The following is a 22345-nucleotide window of genomic DNA, read 5'->3' as shown; positions in this document are numbered from 1 at the left end:
GGGGGGGGGCGCGGCCTGTGCGCTCGGAGCCGTGTGGCGGCGCGCGGGCTCTCGGTGTCTCCGGCCGGACCGGGCCCAGCGCTGCCCCAGCCCCGACCCCGGCCCCGGCACACCCCGCCCGGCCCCCGGCCCGCTCAATGCCCAGGGTGAGGGGGCGACCGGGGCAGGGGAGGAGGAAGGAAGTTAAGGAGGGAAAGAGGGTGGGGGAGCCGCCGCCCCGCGAGCCGGGGGGAAAGCGGAGGGGTGTGGAGGGGAGGGGGGGTCCCCGGCGGTTGCTTGGGAGGTTTTGAGGGGAGTCCCTGCTCGGGGAGGGCCTCCCTTAGTCCGCTGCGGGTGGTTTGGGGGGTTGTTTTGTGCTCTGGGGTCTGTTTGCGGGAGGGGTGGGGGGGACTCTGGGCTGAGGGGCTGGTTTGGGGGGGCCTTGGGGGTCCACGAGGCCGTGTCGGGGCTGAAGGGCTGTTTTGTGTGGGTTTGGGGAGTCCACGAGGTTCTCTTCGGCTCTTTGGGGGGGTCTTGGGGGTCCACGAGGTTCTCTTCGGCTGTTTTGGGGGATCTTGGGGGTCCACGAGGCTCTCTCTGGTTTGGGGGTCCACGAGGTCCTGTTTGGGCCGAAGGGCTGTTTTGGGGAGTCCTTCCTGCCCTGGAGGAAATTCCGGGCCTGTGGGGCTTGTTTGGGGGATCTCGGGCCTCGGGGGGCTCCCTGCCTGTGAGGAGGAGGTTTGGGGGCTCCTCGTTGTCCGTGGGGGACTATCCTCTGATTCGGGGCTGTTTTGGGGTTCCCCCGTGCCTGTGGGGACCCCCCAAGGCTGGCTTGGGACTGCAGCCCTTAACCTGCAGGGTTGGGGTGTCCCTTCTACCTGCAGGGCTGGTTTGGGGGGTCCCGACTCACCTGTGGGGTTTGTGCGGGTCCCCCCTCAGCTGGGACGAGAGAACCCCAAGGGGACGGTTTGGGGGAGGGAGGACAAGTCCCCCTCATACGTGTTTTTTTTTGGGGGGTGTTCCGGATGGGAGGGCATTTCCTGTGGGATTGGAACAGTGGGAGGACAAGGAGACTGCAGAGGGGTCAGTGTGGGTGAAAGTGGGGGGGTTGGAGGGGTGTATTTGAGGGAAGGGGGTGGTTTGTGTGGATGGGGGAAGACTTTGAGAAAAGCTGGTGGGTTGGTTTTTTTGTGGGGGGAGGAAGGGGATCTCGCCTCTTGTAAAACCTGGAGATGGTCTGTAAAAGGAGGAGGATTTTTTTTCTGTGGTGAGAAAACAGAGGGGGAAGAGCTGGGAGAAATTAGTGGGGGGGATATTTCTCAGGCTGGAGGGGGCCATGTGGGGCGGGAAAGGAAGGGTGTCCAGGATGTGGTGGTTTTCCTGGGGTTTGAGTGGGGGCAGGGCTGCGAACGCCCGGGCCGGTTTGTCAGGATAAAGGGCTGCCCTGTGGGATTTGGGGCTGGAAGAGGGGGGGAGCCGATGAATTCTGGCACAGGCAACGCCTGGAGAAAGTCCTGGTGTGGCCGAGGGTGCTGAGAGTGACCTGCAGGAAGGGCTGAGTCAGGGAGGGGTGGATTTATCGGGAATGTCAGCTCGGGGCGTGCTTTGGTGGGCGAGGAGCCCTGACCCCGAGAGCTGAGGTTTGGGCTTTGGAGCACAGGTGAGGCTGTGGGCTGGGAGGGGTTTGGGGCAGGGATGGGGGTGGAAGTGGCCTCGCTGGTGGTGGTTCCTGGGTGTGATTAGTCATGACGACCTGTGTTCTCTCTCGGGGCAGCCTGAGCTCGCTGGTTTCGGGGCGAGGAGGAGGAGGAAGGCACAAAGTTGGCTTTTAAAGGCTCCTGTATAAATGGAAACTCGCCTCGAAACTCCCCGAACGAACCAGGCAGGGTCTGACTCAGAACTGCAGTTAGTACTTAAAGGAGAGAAAAAAAGAGAAACCCACCACTAGCAGCAGCCAGAAAACTCTATCTCCTTATGACTCAACGTGTAGAAATACTTGGATTTAATCAACTCAGCTGCTGGAGAGGAAAGATCAGTCGGAGTTAAGGTAGGAGTGGGGGTGCACAGCCAGGAATGGGGGTCTCACACAGGGTCTAGTTGTGATGTTTTTATGCACATCTCTCATAAACTTCAGGGATTCACTTCAGGTTTAATTCCCTGCAGGTATCCACTCCTCTCTTCCACGCAGAACGTTTTTCTGTCTCGGGGCAGAGCTGGGCTGTGCTCTCAGAGCTTCCCTCGCTCCTGCCTGGACTTTGCCCCCCCTGCAGTGCTGTGTCAGTCACCTGTGGTGAGGCCTGGGAGGGAGAGCCGGGTGATTCATGGCTCCTGGAAAGGCTGCTCGCTTTTAGGAGGATGATCCACACCTGGAAAGGGAGGCCTTGAGATGGTGTAGGGCCAGCAAGGGGCTTTTTACAAAAGCATGGAGTGACTGGACACAGGGAATGGCTTCCCACTGCCAGAGGGCAGGGTTAGATGGGATATATGGGATACTGGGAAGGAATTCCTCCCTGTGAGGGTGGGGAGGCCCTGGCACAGGTTGCCCAGAGAAGCTGTGGCTGCCCCTGGATCCCTGGAAGTGTCCAAGGCCAGGTTGGAGCAACCTGGGATAGTGGAAGGTGTCCCTCCCCATGGCAGGGGATGGAACTGGATGAGCTTTCAGGTGTCTTCCAACCCAAACCATTGTGGGATTCTGTGATTCGAGATGGTTTATGTAGGTTGTGTATTTTGACAATATTTCTGGAGGGAAAACACGTTGTCAGTGATGTGCTGTTCCCGCACCAGCAGAGAGGAGCTCGGTGTTGTTTGGTATCTTTGGATTAGTTGGACAGCTGGAGGTTTAAAACAGCTCTGTGTAAACATTGGAAAACAGCCCTGATGGCTCGAGGGTTTGGGCTGGAATTGCTGTTTTTGGTGCAGGTGAGCTGCAGAGCTCCCTGGGCTGGCACCTCTTCAGGCCGACGTGTATCACAGGGGTATAAAATACCTTCGGAGGGGCTGTTTATTTTGGTATCATCTCACGGCTCGTTTTGCTGATTGTGAGGGGATAAATGAGTCTTAAACCTCTTGATCCTTTCTCAGTTGTAACACCTGGGGTTTCTGGCTGCATTCAGGGCAGTGTCGGGGGCACCGTTTTGTTGCCCCTCGTTTCTCTGTGTTTCGCGCTGAAAAGCCGAGTTCTCTCTCCCTGAAAATCGAGCCCTGCCCCAGAGAATGGCCTGTGGGCTTGAACAATTGGGACTTTGTGGACATGCAGTGAAATCTATCAGTCAGCTCCAGTCTCAGTTGTCAGCCCTGCCTTTAACTGCCTCGGGAGCAGGGAAGAGGAGCCAGCTCCCCACTCCAGCATTTTTCCAGCGGAGGTTGATGGCACATTCAAATAAGTGAGATGAGTAAGATGCAAGTAATTCAACTCTGCAGCTTCTGTCTTTCTGTGTGATTTGAAATTGCTTTTAAGTCCTGCTTGACTTGTTAATGGGGTTTTGGTGGTGTTTTTGATATTTCACTGAAAGTGTGAGAATGTTTAGTTGCTGGTGATCAGGCAGGACCGTGTTTTCAAAGACCAGCAGTTGATCCAGCTTAGACAACTCAGCATTCCCATTTTTAGGAATGAGTTATTAGTGTCACGTATGTTGTCTGAAGTAATTTTTGATTTTACTTAAATGTAATTCTGTGACTTAAACAGGACAGTAGCTTAAATTTCTTTTTTCGTAGCAGGGGCCTTTTGGTTTTGACTTCAAACAATTTTAGTAACTTTGACTTCAAACACTTTTAGTAACTTCAAACTTTTTGGGCATGGTATGCAAATAACATTCAAATATGCCCTCTGAAGGATTTTTAAAAACTTAAATGGTGGGTGGAGGAAGGTGTTCAAAAAAAACCCCTGTGTCAGAACAGCATTTTAAGGACGAAACATGTTCTGTTTCACAGGCTGTGGAGCATAAAACATAAAGGCTGTCAATCCTTTCTGGAAGGTCTAAGGCAGTGCCCAGTCACTTCCCACTGTCTCCAGGGTGATGATCTCTCTATCCATGCCTGGATACAGAGCTCTGACCTCACCCACATTTAGGGATGGCAGCTGAACCTTTTCTCTCAGCCCTAGGCTTTGCTGCAGGCCTGTTTTCACCCTGAGCCTTTGACAATCCTCCCCATTTCCTGGTGTCACTTCTAAAGTTGAGACTTCTTTCATCTGGATGGGTTTTGTTTTTTGGGTTTTTCTTTTTGTTCTTGCTCGGGCAGCTCCGTCTCTGCTGCCCTGGGTTTTACAGAGGTTAGTGCGAAAGGAAACGAGTGAGTCACCCCCAGGACTTGTCAGCAGGCAGGGAGGGAGCTGGGAGGCAGCTCCGGGGGTGGAACAGGGTGGAACAGTGAAATTTTTTGACCTCACCCCTCTCCAGGCACGTGTCACTCTGAGCAAAGCTTCCTTCAGAGAGTGTCCAAGGATCTCATCCAAGAATGTTCATTCCAGAGGTTCCTTTCTCTGTGTGCTGGGAGAGGATGTTTTAGAAAAGACGGTTCTTGCTAGAAAAGGTGGTTATTTTGCTTCTTTCTAATGTGTGTTTCCACTGTTTTAGGGGCTTTGACCTGAAAAGCACCTTGTGCTCCAGGTGGAACGGGACATTTTGGCAGTGTAGGGATGGAGTGTGGGTCACTTGTTGGGCAGTGCAGGAAGGGGAAGTGGAACCTGACGTGGGTAGAAGGTCAGGAAAAGCCTGGCTGGGCTGCAGTGGTGTCAGGATGGCAGTTTTTATGGGATCCAGCTGCTGGTTCCACGTGTGTAGATGCAGGACAGAAGAATGAGGTTTTATAGAAGAGGGAGACAAGGAGAATTCAGCAGCTCGTGACCTGACTTTGTTAACACTGAATGTGGAATCCCACTTACAGGAACAGAATTATTTGAGATGGTTTGAAAAATCCTGGCCTTCAAAACACCAAACTATTCCTTTAGCTCGGAGTGACAAATTAGCAGGCTCTGCTGTGCATCCTGTGCACTGGGCTATTTTGAAAGGGGATCCCAGTGACCTTTCCAGGGGTATCCGTGTTTTGCAATCCCTGGAAGCTGCAGCTGTTCCGAGCTGTCTCTCTCCCCGCTGTGTTTTGAAGGAGGTGGTGGAACTGGGAATTCCTCACGATGTCATTCCTTGTTTTCCATTAGACCCCGGGCTCGTGTAGGCTCAGCACAGAGCAGGGAGTGGAGCCTCTAATTTAGGAGTCAATGCAGAGCAGCCACTGGAGATGAGGAGGTGTTGGCTTTTTGCTCAGAGCAATCTCAAGTGGAGCTTCTGTCAAGTCAGGGACTCGTGTCACTGCTCTCTCTTTAATTAGTTATTACCCTGATTTATTTTTGCTGATTAATAGGACTTGCCCCTCGCTTGTGCTCTCAGCATCTTCTTGCACATTCATAGGATTTTGAAGGACATTCTCCTCCAACTGGCCCTGTCTCAGGCTCCCTCTGGCTGTGTGAGGGGAGCTCAGTGCCTGTAGGATCTCTGTGTGTGTCCAGTTATAACTCCAATTAATCCCTGCAGTTAATCCCTCAGTGGGTGCACAGGCTGTCCCAGCTCCCTCCACCTGCTTGGACAGATAAGCATCTGGATTGATGACTGTTCCCTGATAACCAGCACCATCAGGAGCTCACTCCCAGGCATATCCAGTTCTTTTCAGCTCCAGGGATGTTTATGGCTTGGCTGTCTCTGCTTTCCCTCCTCCCCTGGCTCCTGATGGAGCTGTTGCTGTGGAGTGTTGGGTATTCCTCCTCCCTTGCCAGGCCAGCCACATAAAACATGTTTGTAATTTTTTGGTTGCTCTCCATGTGCTATCTCACTTTCTAAGCATAAAAAGTTGGAGGTTAATTGGCTGAAAAAAATTATTCCTTGTTTTCTGCTGTCCACAGGCCTGGTTACAGTTTATTCTCACTCTTGGGGTTGCAAATTTCCTTGATAACACAGGGAGGGAGAAATTTTAAACTTATTTACTTGGGGAGATCAGAAGTTGTAGACAATGGAGTTTTAATTTAATTAATTAGGAGCCTGGTTTTTCTTTTTAAACCTTAGCAGTTGGAAATCATGGGAGGAAGGGAGGGTTCTATGTCAGTAACCAAACCTGTAAAATTAGAGTTGTGTGCTACATAAACTTCTTATCCTTCTGGAAATAGTTTTTCAGCCTTAAATACGGTGCTTTGCATTTTTAATCACTCCTCAGCTATTAGCTAATTAAATGCTTCAGGAATATTCCTTTGGGGAAGGGTAGGATGGTGTCATCCCTGCTCTGCAGAGGAGCTGAGCCACTGAAAAGTGGCTTGGCCAAGGTCACCACAGGCAGCTGCAGATCCAAGAGTAGAACTGGAATGGCTGACTTCCATCCTTAACTTATGGATCATGTCATCTCCACGTGTCCTTTCTTGATGACTTGGTAAATTGTTTGTTCAACAGGCTTTTAAAACAACTGGGTTGAAATTCCCTCTTTGGTTTGCTCGAGGGAGGAGAGGTGTATCCAAAATGACCTGATACAACTCCCCAACAGCACTGGGTGAGGCTCTTCCAACCAAAGTCTTGGTGCTGAGAAGAAAAACGCTTAAAGGATTTGTTTAAATGTGATTTAACAGCTCCTCCCCTCAGCACAATGTGCTTGGGAATGCTGGAAGCCTCTGGATCCATGTTTTGATCTCCTGTGCCAAGATGCTGACCACAGTTCTTATTTAGATGACCTTTTTAGGTCCTCAAAAACTAGTTTTGAAGCCATTCTGTAACCTAAATCTGCAGATCTGGTCATGGCTGGAGTGTGTGTTCAAATGGAGGGAAAACAGGGCAATATTTACCTGGAAAAAAAAAGACTTTTTTGCATCAGGTTTTGGACACAAGTGGCTGTTCCTGGTCCATCGTGGCTCCAGCAGCCTGAAATCCATCCCAACAAACCCTCTGAGGTTCTGGGATGTAAATGAGAGACTTGTGACAAATGTGCAAGAATTGGCAAGTGGGAGGACTTGAGTCTGATGTGTTTAGATGGGACTCTTCCATCTGGGGTGAGACTTAATCCTGTAGGCATCACACTGATAAAATATTCCAGGATTCATTTTTGAAATTTGTATTTCAGTCACTCAGAGCAAGAGCTGCGTTAAGGTCGGGGGAGGTGATTGAAAACATCTTTGTTCTTGCCTCTGGCAACCTAATTAATATATTTTTTGGCACTGAAAGCTGTACTTTAAGGAAATAATTGCTGTTCTTTGGGTGATTTTTGACTTCATGTCAGCGAGAAAGGTAATTTCGTAGCACTTAATTTGCCGGTTTTAAAGTGAGGATCTCATTAAAACCTTGAGCACTCCAGAAGTTTGGGGTGTGAGCTCCATGTGTGTGTGTTTTTCCCTAATTGTCCCCACTCGAATGTGCCACGTTGACCTTTCCACTCAAGTTGAAGGTTTTGTGACTTCTGGCTGCAAGTTTGGATTTTATTCAACTGATTTAAACCTCTTCCCTTAAAAAAAGATGTGTCAGCAGTGATTCTTTGGCTTGTTTTTAAATGCAGTGAAAAGCCACGTTACTTATTTAGTATTTCAGCCTGAAATGAGTCGAGCTACTTTGGGATAACTCCATTTTCATCCCCCTAAATTCCATGGTTAAAATGACACTGTTCCATCTTTTATTGCCTTGGATGAAACATCTGTATTTTAAATCCCGTGTGTTGGACTGGAAGCTGTTGTGTCTCTTAATGCCCTGCTCTGTAAACAGAGATAAGACTGGGAATAACTCAAAGTTATTATAGTTATAACTAAAATAATTGGGAATAACTAAAAGTTATTACTGCTAAATGGCCATTTGGTCATTATTTTGACTGATTTCTAGAGGATGTTTCCTCACCACTGTTGGGAGTTTGGGAGCGTTGGTGAAATTTATCTGCCAGCAGAAGCTCGAATACAGGAAAAATTGATTACACTGTTAATATCTTATTTATTATACCCTTATTTCTGCTCGTCCTGCTGATTTAGTTCAGAAAATAAAGCCACACCAGCACTTTGGGCTGAAGCCAAGCAGGTAGGACTGTACCTACAGGCACTCGAGTGCACAAAGGAGGGGACACAGAAAGGTTTCCTTGTTCTCAGTCCCAGGAACAGCAATTCCAACGATATCCCGAATATTTGGGCTCTCAGGAGCCCGGTGAAGGTTGACTTCTGCTTGTTTGTTTTCCCAAATGCTCTTCCCTGGTGTTTAACTGGCGTTTCTCTGGGCGGGTCAGTGGTTGTCGTGGCTGGAAACAGAAGCACCCAACAGCTCTTTTTTTCCCTGCTGTTTTTCCCCGTCTCCAGGTGTCCCGTCGGAGGAGACGTCCCACATTTATGGCGATTCTGAGCGTGAGGGCAGAATTCTGCCAGGCCCAGCACAGCCTCCTGGCTCACAAGTGAGCTCAGGGCAGGCAGGGGGGGGTCCCACGTGCCATAATTCCTTCGGCTCCGAGACCCCGGACACAGCGGCCACACTCAAATATATGGGATATCTCCTGCCCCTTGGAAGCGGATCCCTGTTAGTGACTCTGGCAAAGCGAAGCGTCAGGAAAACAAAGTGGAGAGAAAACCTGCCCTCACCTTTTTGCCTCACCAGTGCCTAAATGTAGAACAGGCTGCCCAGTGTTGCACGTAGTCGGAATTTGTGGAGTCTGGAGGAAACCACCCGCAGCAGTTGAGGCCGAAGTTGAGTTCAAGTGGATCCTGAAGCAAACCTGCTTTTCCAGAAGTGACATCCCTAAGGAACAAACACGTCAAAGCAAGCTCTGATCAATCCCAGGCATATTAGCAGTCTTTTTGATGTTTTCTGCTGTGAAACCTTTCCAAAGTTATTGATTTTTATTTTTTTTTAATTTTATTTTATTTCTTTTTTTTTTTTGGTTGGTGTTTGGTTTTTTTTTTGGCCCCTTACACGTTTTATTTGCCATTATGAACCGTCCAGCCCCCGTGGAAATTACCTATGAGAACATGCGTTTCCTGATCACTCACAACCCAACCAATGCAACCCTCAGCAGGTTCATCGAGGTAAGGAGTCAAAAAAAGTGTCCCTTCTCTCCTCACGGGCTCATAATTCCTCTACAGGTGCTGAACTGTCATTCCTCAATGCTCAATGCTTGGGCTGTAGGTTACTTGAAACTCAAGGTGTTTTTATCTTTAATATGTCTGACAGTATGAGAAGAGAATCCACTGATGACTTTTTCTGAACTCCTGCATTTCTTTAATTGCAAGAGGCTGGGTGAGCTTCCATTTTGGAATACAAACACCCCCTTCCCTGTCATCAAGGATGTTACTCCTTGGCCAAGGAGAATGGGTTCAGACTGAAAGAGGGGAAATTCAGGTTAGATACACAGGAAATTCATTCCTCTGGGGGATGGCACAGGGTGCCCAGAGCAGCTGTGGCTGCCCCATCCCTGGGAGTGTCCAAGCCAGGTTGGAGCAACCTGGGATAGTGGAAGGTGTCCCTGCCCATGGCAGGGAATGAGATGAATCCAAACCAGTCTGGGATTCTGCTCTTGTCCTGGTATCTGCAGCACTGCATGTCCTGCAGTACTAAATGTCATTATTCATTAAATAATGCAGTAGCTGATACATCGACCTATTGCTCACCTCCTGCTTTTGAGGACGTTGTTAACAGAGCTGGAACTGCTTTCTGAGCTTTCTTCTCCCTTAGAGGACCAAGTGCAATCCTTAAACTGATGTTCCAGCTCGCAGGGTGTGTTGTCAAACTGCCCTGCCCGTCCCAGAATTGTCAGGGATTTCAGGGGCTGTGATTTATCCAGGAATTTGGCTTCAGCCTGGGTTGAGCTGTGGGAAGAGTCAGGCACAGTGGGTGCTGGGTCTCACTGTTACTGACACATTGGGATCTTAAATATGGCAAGATTCAGTCTGCTGAGCAAGTAGCAGATGGCATCATCTGAGAAGTAGTAGCACAGTGGATTTCACATTCTGCTTTGCTCCAAACCTGCTGTATCTTTGTGCCCTTCTGTCCTATATCAAGAGGACTTTCTGTCTGCTGTGTGCAGGTTTTTTTCATTCCAGAGAGATCCTGTCATCTCCTGCTGATGTCTGACAGACTTCCATCACTCACAGCGTGCTCTTCACCATGGATCTGCTCAGATACCACTGGTTCATTTTCTCTGAAAGCCACATTTTTTTTGTCTTTGTTTTTTTCCCCCTGTTATTGTGGCTTGTGTTCCTTTTTCAGGGGTCTTGACTCTGGAATGGATATTATTGCTAATTATAAAATGTAACAGTGATTCAGTCCGAACACGAGGGGAAATTCTGCTTGTTGTGTGAACCTTCAAAGTGAACTGGAACAGCTTTTGTTTGATCTTCTGATTATTTATCTGGCACAACATGCTACTTATAGTGCATTACCAGGAAGCTGGAATATGGTGGGGTGTGTGTTCTGTTCCTCCCTGCCTCCAAATGTCAACACTGGCTGAAGCAAACAGTCCCTGACTTCTATTTAAAGAGAAGAAGAAGCTGCTTGGAGAATATAAGCAGCTATTTTAATTTTGCCCTTACATGTGCAATTTTTTTTCCACCTTGCCATTTCCCCAAAGAGGGGAAGAGCTCAGAGGTGTTTCTCATTTTTCCTGTCACTTGTAACTTGTCCCTTGTCCCTTCCTGGGGAGGACTGTGTGTAAAATGTTCTGTTTTGTACCTGAGGGGGAAGTTTTTTTAATTCATCACCCTGTCCTTGCTCACATGTTTCCCTTTCTCTTAAAGGAGCTGAAGAAGTATGGAGTGACAACCTTGGTGCGAGTCTGTGATGCCACTTATGATCAAGCTCCTATTGAAAAGGAGGGAGTCCGGGTTCTAGTGAGTTGCCTTTAAAACTGTCTAAAAAAATGTACATTTACATGTCTAGGAGTGGTGGGGAATCTCCTTCATGCTTGTGGCCAAAAGTAACGTGATCCCCCTACATCAGTTAAAGGTGGTTTGGAGAAACTCGTTGTATTTGGTGGTTCATCACTGTTGTCTTTAGCTGGGGTAGAAATGTCCCTTTCTGGGTTTGTTTTGAGATATTTTGATTTGCCTTTTAGTGAATAGTTTGATGCTAATCCAGTGTCCAGCCTTATGGTTGATGCAATTTGGTTTGGTCCTTATCTGGATGCAGCAGTTCTTGGCTCTACTGTTGGTTTGCTCAGGACTCAGATAAAACTCCCTTTTCTTGCTCCTACAAAAAGTGCCACTTTTTGAGCTTGTGGCTGATAAGTTGATACAGAATTCTGTGGGCTGGCTGGATAAAGCCACAGAATCATGGAAGGGATTAGATTGGAAGGGACCTTAAATATAATTTAATTCCAACTGCCACGGGCAGGGACACCTCCCACTATCCCAGGTTGCTCCAACCCGGCCTTGGACACTTCCAGGGATCCAGGGGCAGCCACAGCTTCTCTGGACAACCTGTGCCAGGGCCTCCCCACCCTCACAGGGAGGAATTTCTTCCCAGTGTCCCATCTAAATGTGCTCTCCTCACCTCTGAAGGGAGCCAGGCTGCTGGTGGCTTCCCAGTTGAGCAGGTGGAATTCCTTCCCTGCTTACTCACAGCTGACAGTTGTGCAATGGTGTCTGACTGTTGCCTGGTGTTTCAGGGGAGGTTTTTTTAAGAGGTGTGTGCTCACTCTGAGCTTGCAGGCGGTGTTTTTCCAGGCAATACTTCTGAATTATTAGAGTGTGTCTGATACAATCAGTTTGTTTTACTGGAGTGAGTAATAAGTCTGTTGTGAGGGCAGGAGTTGCATCTTCGTGCTGCAGGTAGTCAGCTTGCCATCACCTCTTGCTTTTTATGGCTCTGACAGAGGAAAACTCCACTTTTCCATGAGCAGAAAAACTTATATCCTGGCATATCTGTGGAAAAACTCCACATCCAGATCAGTCAGGTTTCTTGGCTCCCAGCCCTAGTCAGCATTTACTCCAGTTCCAGGCAGCCACGTGGGCCTCAGTGTTGTTGGAAAAATCAGTCACTGCAGGGCTGTGCTCTGGAACAGCATTTTTGCTCCCTCCAAGCTGGCTTGGACTTGGACATCACAGTGTTTTCTGTGCTCTGAAACCTCCAGCTGTGACACTCCTCAGGTTGCCAGAGGCTGGAAGGATTAAACTTGTGGTGGAGAATCCCTCCAAGCCCTGATTTAAGCTGGGGCTTAGGAGAGTGTTCCTGTGCCAGAGGGGAGAGCTGAGTTCCTCCCAGAAGCGTTGCAGGGGTCCAGCCCTGCCCTGGGCAGCCGGGCAGGGAATTCCCACCTTCTCCATGCCATGGCCAGGCCCTGGGGCAGCTGCAGGAGCCAGAGCTCTGTGCTCTGAGCTTCCAAAATAGCTGGGCGATTTTGGTTCTCAAGAAATCTTACAACCTCAGTGCTGGCTGGGCTTGAACCGAAAGCGGTTTTTTGAGGAAGCTTCACTAAAAAACTGGAAATGGTGTTTCCTCCAGCCCTGCTCTGTTGTGGAGCCTTTCACTTCGAGCAGCACACGTGAGAATCTCGTGTCTGAACACGTTTGCCTCAGCCCTAACAAAGCCAAACGATAGCAGTGCTTAGAGTTCCACTGCTCCAGGAGAGAGATAAATCCACCAGGCATCTGCTAAGGGTGACAGAAAGCAGGAGGTGACAGGGCAGGTTCGTGCTAATGTCATCGCTGATCCTGATGGCCCCAGCCAGGAGGTTGTCTTGGTAATTTACTGTATTGCTGCAGTGTTTGGCCCTTGGTGGCCTAGTGGTTAGCGTGCAGGACTTTCACTGCTGCGACCACGGGTTCAATTCCCAGTCCCTCCCGGGCAGATGGAACCCGTTAGCCCTGTGTGGCCATCCATCTATGAGAAGGACACTCTAAACAAACCTACGTCCTGAGGACCTCACTGCCATTGTCCAAGCTTGCTTGGCCCCGGCAGATGAACCTTAGGATTAAAGGGTGGGCTCAGTTCAGCGCAGGCTGTGTCTCACCTAAAAAATCCATTGCGCAGGCTGGAAAGGTAAAAGACCTTTCCCCAAATCTTCGTTCGCGAAGATGGGCCATTACTTACTGCAGTGTTTGGCTATTTGAGATAAGCTTAACGACTCCCTGACACGGCCACCTCCCACAGAGCTTTTCCTCCCCACGAATTCCTGCTTTTTTTCAGAGCGTGGTCCTGTCGCTGTGCAGAAATGGGATTGAATTACCTCTGGCTGAGAAAATAACACGTCGCTATTTAAAGCCAATATTCGCTTGCAAAAATAACATTAAGATTAAAAACACAGCCTGGGAGAGATTAGTGTCTGTTTTAACACTGCTGAGGTCAAAAGCTTAGTGAAACCCCTGAAAAGGGGGGGCAGTTCAGCAAGCCTGGATCATGTATTGCAAGATGGGGAGAATGTGGCAGCTCCAGAGCTCTTTGGCAGATGGCACAGTGAGAAAGTAGGGAATGAGATGTTCCCTGGTTGAAGTAGTACTACTGCATGCACGTGTTTATCAACAGAGATTAAATCCAGGAGGCAGGAGGTGGGGATGGATTTAGTTCCTGTGGGCTTGTGCAGCTCTTAGTTGTGTTCGTGTGTCAGGTCTGGTAACAGAAATGTTACATCAGGAAAACTGGGAGGTTTTTCCTGCAAGTGTTTTTTGCCCTGGTTGGCAGCTGGGGAGGAGGCTGTGGTGGCTTTGTTCATCTTAAAGATCAAGACACATTTCATTGTTCTCCTTCTTTTAATCCTTGATTTATTGGGTCGGGCTTTCTTTACACTCCAGGCCCCCTGGAACAGCCACCACCTGAACACTGCGAGGGAATTCATTGCCATGGGATTGTGGGGTGGAAGGTTCCACACTGGTGGCTGTGGTCTCATCCTGCACAGCTTCAGGCACAGTTCTGAGAATTCATAATTTAAGTGGTTTTTTTTTTTCAGGGGTTTTGAGGTGTCACCTCAAAGTTCTGTCCCTGCTTCTCAGCCCTCTCAGTTGTGTGCTGCCAACCCCGCAGCCAGGACAGGCCCAGAGCTCTTGTGCTGAGCAAGGGCTGCTCCAGAGGAAGGGAAATAAGAATAAAACCCTTTCCTGCCTCTCCTCCTTCCCACTGCTGCAGGGTGGCACAGAAGAGCTGCATTTTCTCTTTGTGCAATCTCATCCTGGTTATTAATGACTGTTTTTGTGTGGAGCTTAGCAATTGGTTTTCTATCCTGCCTGACAGGAATTCTGCTGGCAGAACTCATAATCAGGGGGAAACAAAAAAAACCCCTGCAAACTTCACTGCAATGACTCCTCCAGTCCCAGAATTATTCTCCTTGCTCATTCCAGGCAGTGTTTTATCAGTGCTGCTTTCATGTGCCATTCCTGAGGGGTGATGCTCCCTGGGGAAATGGCAGTGGGGATTAATTCAGGCCAGCCCAGGAGTTGTGTGGATATGAAGGTTAACGTGTGAGCTAAAGCCGTGGATTAAACTCCTCTATTTGGTGTGAAGGAAAGGATTTAATTTAAATTAAATTTAAACACTGGACTGACGTGGGAATCCTGTTCTCTGCAAGGCAGTTACAGAAGAAGCATCATCCTGTCTCCTCTCTTGGCAGCCTGTGCCTCTCTTCCTGGGACAGTGGGTGACACAGTCCTAAAATAATCCAGTCAGCACTGTGTGATTGAGTGGAAAATCTCATAAAAGCCTTTTATTAGAAAGAACAAGTTTTACTTCGTGATCTTATTTCTGTAGCCTTTTATTTATCCGTGTTTGTCCCAGATATTTTTGATTTTCCAGGTACTTTAAAAAAGGATTTCTCTGCACTCTTCAGACTTGATGTATCTTTCTGAATTAACCACATATAAAGTTATCCCGGTGACTTAAAGCTTTTTGGTTTTCCACTTCTTTTTATTTCCACCTTTCAACTTGTAAGTGCCATCACATTTCTAAGGTGCTCTTGGGCTGTGCTGAGCTGTGTTTGCTATTCAGGAGGTGTTGGAGTAGCAATAAGTGCATTTCAAAATGAAAAAAGTCTGGTGGTTTTTTACCTTTAGTTGTACTTGTTCAGCGTTCCTACGTGGTGCTTTTGGACTTCAGAAAACATTATTTCATCATAACTTGTTCTCAAGGCACTACATGAAAGGCTTGGTTTTGGCTGATGAGGGAAGAGGGCTCCTTTCAAAGCAATTTCCTTCCATTTGGAGAGGTTGTTGAATAATGTGGAACTCTGGCTGTGAGTTTCTCTTGTAGAATACATCACAATCATCTAAAGAAAAGTGCTAAATAACTCCTCAATATTATTTTTTCCCCTGACATCCAGGAGTGCTCTTTCTCCAGCACTCCCCGTGTCCCAGGACGTTCCTAAAGCACGTGATGTTGTGCTTGGGCTTGGAAGTGGAGGCACAACTTCCAGGAGAGCTTTGTGGCCTCAGGAAAATGGGAATTTCCTGCCATGTCCTTTTAATTACAGCCACATTGGTGATATTAAATGGGGCCTAGAAAGTTCCACATGCTGGCTCCCCCTTTAAGAGCAGAGATGGAAATGCTGCTGAGGTGTGACTGTGCCGCTGTCTGATCACCTCCTTTATGCTTCTGAATGTGGGTTTTTTTCCACTTGAAAACACCCAGGTAATTGTTAAATTGCTGATTGGATCCATGGCAGCTGGAGAAGCTGATCCATCAGAGCTGTTATGAGTTGTTAGGAGCAGCTTCTCCTCCACAGAGCTACAAATAGTGCTTTAAAAGGTCTGCACAAGCACAGGAGAAAGTCTACAGAGTTCTCATCGCTCACGTGTTTATTTGAAACGCTTATTGATTTTTACATATTTTTAATAAAATGGGATTTCAAAGGCAGCTATTTTTCTAAAAACTCCATACTGCAAAGGAGCCAGTGAAGAGCTTTATTGAAAAGTGCAATTAAATGGTTGTTAAACATTTAATGTTGCGTTATGGTATTGACTTGTGAACTTGCGTGCAACCAGCAGAACACCTTTAGAGCTGTGTGTGTGTGTGTATTATGCATCTCTTACCCAATTGTTCTTCTCCCAGTGGTGGTTGCCTTGCTGCTGGTTGTGCATTTCAATCCCTGGAGCTGATGGAATTTTTTCCCTTCAAAGGACTGGCCCTTTGACGATGGAGCACCACCCCCAGGTCAGATAGTTGACGACTGGCTAAACCTCTTGAAAGCCAAATTTCGGGAGGAGCCTGGATGCTGCGTGGCTGTTCACTGTGTTGCAGGGTTGGGAAGGTCAGTATCCTGCTGTCTGGGTGTTATAGTCCGGACTTGGAAGTTTATTTGGTCACGGAAGGTGTTTAGTAAATACCAATTTTTCTGTTTTCTCCTAAATAACACTTTAAACCAACGGCATCAAATTAGTGTCGTTAGAGCAAGAGAGAGAGACTTATTGCAGCTTAAAAAATCCTCAGTGATTTCATAACTCTGATCAAGGGTGAGAGGAAAAGCCTTGGAGAGGTTGTTCAGAACAGTTCTGTCAATCACGAGTGACTTGAGGAATTAGAGACATTAATTTAAAAGTCTGTGTTTTTCTGTAAAATAGTAAAAGCTCTTGTTCTTTTTGACACAGGCAATATACACACAGTACGATTTTGAAGCTTTTTTTTTTAATTTCCTCCTGTTTTCAGCTGGTAAACTATCAAGCATGTGGTAATAAAAAAAGGCATTGGGAAGACCTACTTTAATTACTTTCTTACTCTCAAGTGGCTTCAGTTTCAAGAAGTCAGCCTTGTGTTTCTTGCTCACTTGCAGATGTTTCTCTCCTCACCACTGAAAATACAACTTCCTACTTTGGGAAGAACCTTCAAGAACCTTTCAAGATAAAAGAAAAGGAAAAAAAAAAAGCTCAGGAGAGCTGGATGTTACATTCATATTCCCAAGTGTAATCTCTGGATGTTATGTTCCTCCTATGGGCTAGGAGGAAATGGAACTTAATTGTTTGTATTCTTGGAATAGCCACGGGAGTGTTAATATTTAAGGATATCAGTGAGTGGGCGAGAAAGGATAAAGAAATTAAGCAGGCCCAGGGTTGGAGTGCAGCAAGTTCTTAAATTTCCACCTCTAGAGAAGGAGAGAAGGGGGGGAAATGAAGAGCTGGAGGGAGAAAGGGCCAACATTGGAGGACACAAGAGCCAAAACCCCAAGGCAATTAACATTTGTTTATCCATTTCTGCTCTATTTTTATCCGAGGAACATCTCCAGGAAGGTGGCCACGTGTAACTCAAGTGATTTTTCAGCTCTCCTGTCCTTGCATAAGAGCAGGGCAAAGGGGACCCAGGAGCTTCTCATCTGGTGTGTGGCACAAACACATCATGAGTTCAGCTGGTCCTTCCAGAGTGACCTTTTCCTCCACTTCAGGCAGAGAGGGGAAGGCAAGAGCTGCCCAGATTTTATGTTTAACCCAGCAAACTCTCTTACCTGCAGCGAGGAATTGAGCTTCAGCTGCAGGAGTGAGTTTTGTTCTGTTTAAAACAGTGACCTTTGAAGTTTCGAATGGTTTCCTTTGGAAAGTGAGTAATTGTGTTTATGCAGGTGCAGGGTGACAGTGGGAGTTGTTTCTCCTGAATTATGTTGTTGTTTAGCCACGAGTACAAATTGTCCCATTGCTGGCACCTGTTTAATCCTCCCCTGCTCCACTCCTAGAGGTGCCTCTTGCACTGTGTATTTTAGTGGGGTGAACATCAATCCAGGAGAAAGTCAGTGTGTGCTTGGGATTTCTGCTTGTTCTTCACACTTGACTTCCAAAATGTGGATTCCAGAAAGTAAAAACTTCTGTTCTGTTGCTCCTGGAACGCCCAGTTCCTTTACAGAAGGCATTTAAAAAAAATAAATATCTCTCTCTCTCTCCCTATAAAGTCATCTGTTGAGTGCTTCACAGATCTGTCTCACATACAGCTAAATCTGCAGTGTCAAGTGCATACAGGAGGTATTACAGAGTAGAAAATGAGGTTATGGTGAAATAAGAAAGCATAAAAATGGAGAATTATCGTTTCACGCCCTAAACACTAAGGAGCTGCTATTGATTTTTATTTCCTTTGCTGTGTGCTGGAAGCAGAGCTGTCTCCCAAAAAGACATTTTACATTAGGTACTCAGCAGGCAAATGCCTTTCTGTAGGTAATGCTTAAAGAGAAAATACTTCAGCCGTTCGTTTCTAGATTAATTTGATGAATTTTGAAGGATTCAATATATTGTTTCTCCAGATCTTCCTTAAATATTGATTTCTCCTTCAGGGCTCCTGTTCTGGTTGCACTTGCTCTCATTGAATGTGGAATGAAGTACGAGGAGGCAGTTGAGTTCATAAGGCAGTAAGTTAAACTTCCCCATTCTCCAGAAATCTTTCACTTCATTGCTGTGTTTGACCAGCCTGAGCCTTTAGCAGAGCTTGCTTGGTTTTTAGTCTATAATATATACTAAAAATATATATATATATATAATGGTATAATGGGCACAGCTGTGAATGCTGAGCCTGGTGCCCTTCCCTCTCTTTGAGGATGAGGATGAACAGGTGATCTCTCTCCCTCTCCTTTCAAAATCTGGGTTTATATATTAAGCCAAAGGCTCAAAGATTCTGATTTTTTTGGGAGATAAAAAAATGTCCAGGCTGGGGCATGAAAAATTGCTTCTAATTAATAAAAAAATGAAAAATAAAATTCTGGTGAGGTTGGGCCAGCAGGTGGGTGAACTGCAGCACTGCCAGGGGTGTCCTGGGTGAGTGTGACCCATCCAGAAATGGCTGGAAAATAAAACTGGGCAAGGATGAGGTTTAGAGATAACATCAGCTCTTGAAATGAAGCTCAGCAGGTGAGATTTGTGTCGGATGAGCTTCACCAAAAAAGCAATTTATCCCTTTATGGCTTCCCAGGGTCTCCAGTTATCTTTGTATTGCTGTCAACAGCTTTTTCTGAATTTTCCCTTCTTTAAATTCCTTTTGTCTCTTCCTGGATATGCTGCCTTTGATACCCAGAAGCTTTTTTTTTTTCTCCTGAGAACCTCTTATCTCTTCCTATCTAAATGTCAGGGTCTCACTTAGCTAATAAGGAGCACCTGCAGGAGAGGGTGACCTTGATGCTCTTCCATAACTACTGCAGGTGATGGAAATAAACTCTCCCCCTCCCAGAAAACATGCTGGAATTGGCTAGATTTTTATTTTAGATTGGCAGGCAGGTGATAAAGTGCTTGTGCTGGCCTGGTTTATCCTTCCTCAGAGTGGTGATGGACACAAATCCAAGCCAAAAAAGCTGTTTTGCGGATACAGAAAAGCTTTGAAACGAGGCCTTAGGATTTATAAGGTGACTGAAGCAGTGCTTTTTCCATTGATATGAGCCTTCCTTCTCTTTGTTTTAGGAAAAGGAGGGGAGCTTTCAATTCCAAACAGCTGCTTTACCTTGAGAAATACCGACCTAAGATGAGATTACGCTTCAAAGATGCCAACGGTCACTGCTGTGTTCAATAAAAACATGGTCTCAAACGAAGGCAGAAGTTAACATGGCTCTTTTCTGGACTCTTGGCACCTGGAAATGTGAATCTGGAATCAAACTACGTCATCAAATTAGTGGTGGAGTCAGTGCTCCTCAACCTCTGTCCTAAGGGTGATGATGATTGAAAAAAAAAAAAATTAAAAAATAATAATAAACCCCCCCACCCCCCCAATTAAGAGAAACATTTCAGTGAAGGATTGTTTTCTCCTCGAGCTGCAGTTTGAACATCTGCAAGGAGAAAATCACTTTCTGAACCTTCTGTATTTTTAACTTTTTCAGAAAAGAAATAAAGTAAATTTTATGTCTAAGGAAAACCAGCAGAGCATTGGCTTGTGCAGAAACTATTTTCTTGATTTGAGGGAAGTACCCCCCCAGTCAGGGCCTGAGACATGAATTCCTCTTTCAAACTCTTTTAAAACGGAGTTGCCTTTTGTTTTTTAACCTTGCTGGGACCTGGCAGAGACACGAGGAGGAGCCTTAGTTGCTGTCTGGGAACAGTCTGACAGCCTTAAGCCCAGTTTGGGCACATCCTAGAGATTGGGTGATGTCTGTGTCCTGTGTCTACGTGGAGTTCAGGTGTGGACAAAAAAACCAAACTCCTGAAGGGCTTTAACAGAAATCTCACTGCCTGGTACCTTTGGGGAATCTGTTAAAGTCCTTTTCTGAGTGGTGGGAGATTGTGTGTGTGTGTGTGATTTTCTGTGTGTGTGTGTGAGTCTGATTTTTTCCAAAGAATTTGGCTGAAATGTTAATTATTTTTCTGTTGCTGGACAGAAAAATCTCTCCTGGCAGAATACTGATGTTCCAAAGTGTCCTGGGTGAGCGAGGGGCAGTTCAGACAAGGACTTAAAATTAATTTATCTGTCATAAGGAAGATGAAGAGGCTTTTTTGCTGCTGTCCAGATTCTCTGCCTTGGCTGAGCACAGGAAATCAGGATTTGGGGGAGGGTCTCATTTGTACCCTGTGTGAGGTAAAGATGAGTCAATGCCTGGGGTGGGGATTTCCCAGGCCCTCCCTCACGTCCAGTTCAGTTTAACCACTTATTGCCTTGTTATTTTTTATTAGGTTCTTTTGGAGGGAGAGTCTCTGGTTCCACACCAACATGCCTGTGATCTCTCACCCCTGGCAGACCAGAAACACTCTGATTTTTGGAGGGTGGACTGGCACCACCTTCTTTTTGTGGGGCCATTTGAATTAACCAAGTCATTTTTAGAGCAATTTTGGCCAGGCTGCTTCTACCAAACACATGTTACTGTAGTGCCCTGCCCCAACAGTGACTTCTGTCTGTAATATCCAGCCCTGGAAGGCTTTGGATACAGGTTTAGGGTCCTGGGATGCTTTGCTGTGGAGCACCAAAGGCAGGTTGTTGGTCTGTACCTGCAGCAGGTGTGGCCTCGTACCCATCTCTTCCTGATACCTCAGCAACTGCCTGCCCAGGATTTCCCCCTCTTCCAGACTCCTGCTTTTAGTCTGCAGCTTAACTGTGCAAAAACACAGGTAACAGACTTTTAGAGTTCCATTCCTGGGAGAGGTTTATAAATTTAAGCAAAAAAAAAAAAATACAGGTACTTGTCAGGCCCCTCAGGGGAGATCCACGGGGTCCCCAAAATCCAGTGTGTCCCTGCCTCCAGCTGTGGTGTTGTACTTGAGCTCCTTCCTCCCTGTACCACGTGGAACGTTTCTGAGTTCTTTAGTAGATAAAGGAGACACAGAAGTGTTTGTGGTGTGGGTGCCTGTCCTTGGGAATGACGTGTCTGGTGGTGTCTGAGTCCGGGTGGAAGGGAGATGGTGCTGAAATTACCTAATCCTGGCCTTTACCTTCCCCTCACAAACCACAAGCCTGATGTTCTAACTGTTCCTGCAAGTGAAAAGTGATGTTTTTTTAGTCAGATGAAATACTGGTGTTTAGTTAAAGCTGATTTGACAAATGATGGAAGTCAGATTGGAGGGGAAGGTGTTGAGCCGGATTAAAAACCCAAACCCCCCACGTCCTCCTGAAAAAAAGAAAACCAATAAAACAAATTTTACATGCTCTATGTATAACTTTGCATTCTTCCCCCTAGTTTTACTCTTGATTAATAATGTACTAATTATCGTATGCTATGACTCTGCAGCCTTAATTGAGGGAAAAATAGTGAAAAGTGCAGATTGTCACCAGAACGGGGGGAATGTCACTGCGACCGTGTCCCGTAGGCACAACACCTGGATCAGCACTTGAACAGTAGTGCAATAAAGTTCTTGCAGTAAAACACCTTCCCTCTGGCTCCTGATGAATTTATTGCAGCTCACTAATGTTAAATTATCTTTAATTTTAACCTGAAGGCACAAGTTTGACCGTGACCCCCCCGGTGTTGGTTCCCCGTGGCTTGGAATTGCCAGTGGGAAAAGCTGTTTTCCCTTGGAGAGGGGATGGTGCTGCAGTCAGGAACAGTTCTCTGCCTTTCAAATGATCTGTTTAAAAAAAAAAAAGTGTAAACTTACCTTTAAACAATCCAAACAACAGCTCTGAACTTTCCCAAGAGCTGTCCAAGATCTGTTGCCAAACCCTCTGGACAAGGCTCAGCCCCGAGCCTTGGCAGCACCTGAATGGGGAGATTGTTTTGGGGTAACAATGGGGGATTTTGGGAGCCCTGGATCCCAGTCCCTTTCCCTTCCTTAGCAGTGGAAGGCCATTGATCTGTGTAATTTGTTTAAATAATATAAGGTGCTGTCTCTGGGTTTCACAGATAAGGATCCAATCGGCTTTGCTTTGCTTGCCATCAAAGAAATATGTTCTTTGCAAATGGGTCTCGTGTTTCTAATATTTATCAGATTTTTCCCACTACTAGAACAAATTTTTAGTCCCTGTTGGCTATGGGATAATAAACCACTTGGGACTGGGAGACTGGGAAGTTCCAGCTCCTTTTTGTATCATTTTTTGGGTGTTTTTTTTTAACACCACACTCTCGTTTTGTTTCT

The 22345-nt window shown here is 46.7% G+C and overlaps 1 protein-coding gene across 2 annotated transcripts; it reads left to right on the top strand.

The window, feature by feature from the left end:
* The first annotated feature begins 49 nt into the window (after positions 1–49).
* PTP4A2 (protein tyrosine phosphatase type IVA, member 2) lies at positions 50–21410 on the top strand. Of its 2 annotated transcripts, none has more exons than XM_027701240.1 (6): positions 50–146; positions 8279–8998; positions 10706–10798; positions 16010–16140; positions 18139–18213; positions 19253–21410. In XM_027701240.1, exons 2-6 carry the CDS (start codon positions 8903–8905, stop codon positions 19359–19361), a joined length of 504 nt encoding a protein of 167 aa, XP_027557041.1. In that variant the 5' UTR covers positions 50–146; positions 8279–8902; the 3' UTR covers positions 19362–21410. The 2 variants fall into 2 exon arrangements, with proteins under 2 accessions (XP_027557041.1, XP_027557042.1); XM_027701241.1 differs by lacking the exon at positions 50–146 and adding an exon at positions 1813–2026.
* The last annotated feature ends 935 nt before the right edge of the window (positions 21411–22345 follow it).

Source organism: Neopelma chrysocephalum, unplaced genomic scaffold, assembly GCF_003984885.1.
Source record: "Neopelma chrysocephalum unplaced genomic scaffold, ASM398488v2 Primary Assembly neopelma1_155, whole genome shotgun sequence".
Taxonomy (NCBI): domain Eukaryota; kingdom Metazoa; phylum Chordata; class Aves; order Passeriformes; family Pipridae; genus Neopelma; species Neopelma chrysocephalum.
Note: the sequence above shows the minus strand (reverse complement) of the source record. Positions and strands in the feature narration are given on the sequence as shown.

Bases quoted from the DNA above. Each gene is read 5' to 3' on its own strand.
- PTP4A2 (XM_027701240.1), top strand. From the start codon at position 8,903: ATGAACCGTCCAGCCCCCGTGGAAATTACCTATGAGAACATGCGTTTC. The intron at 10,799-16,009 runs GTGAGTTGCCTT...TTCCCTTCAAAG, and splicing joins AGGAGGGAGTCCGGGTTCTA to GACTGGCCCTTTGACGATGG. The intron at 18,214-19,252 runs GTAAGTTAAACT...TCTTTGTTTTAG, and splicing joins GCAGTTGAGTTCATAAGGCA to GAAAAGGAGGGGAGCTTTCA.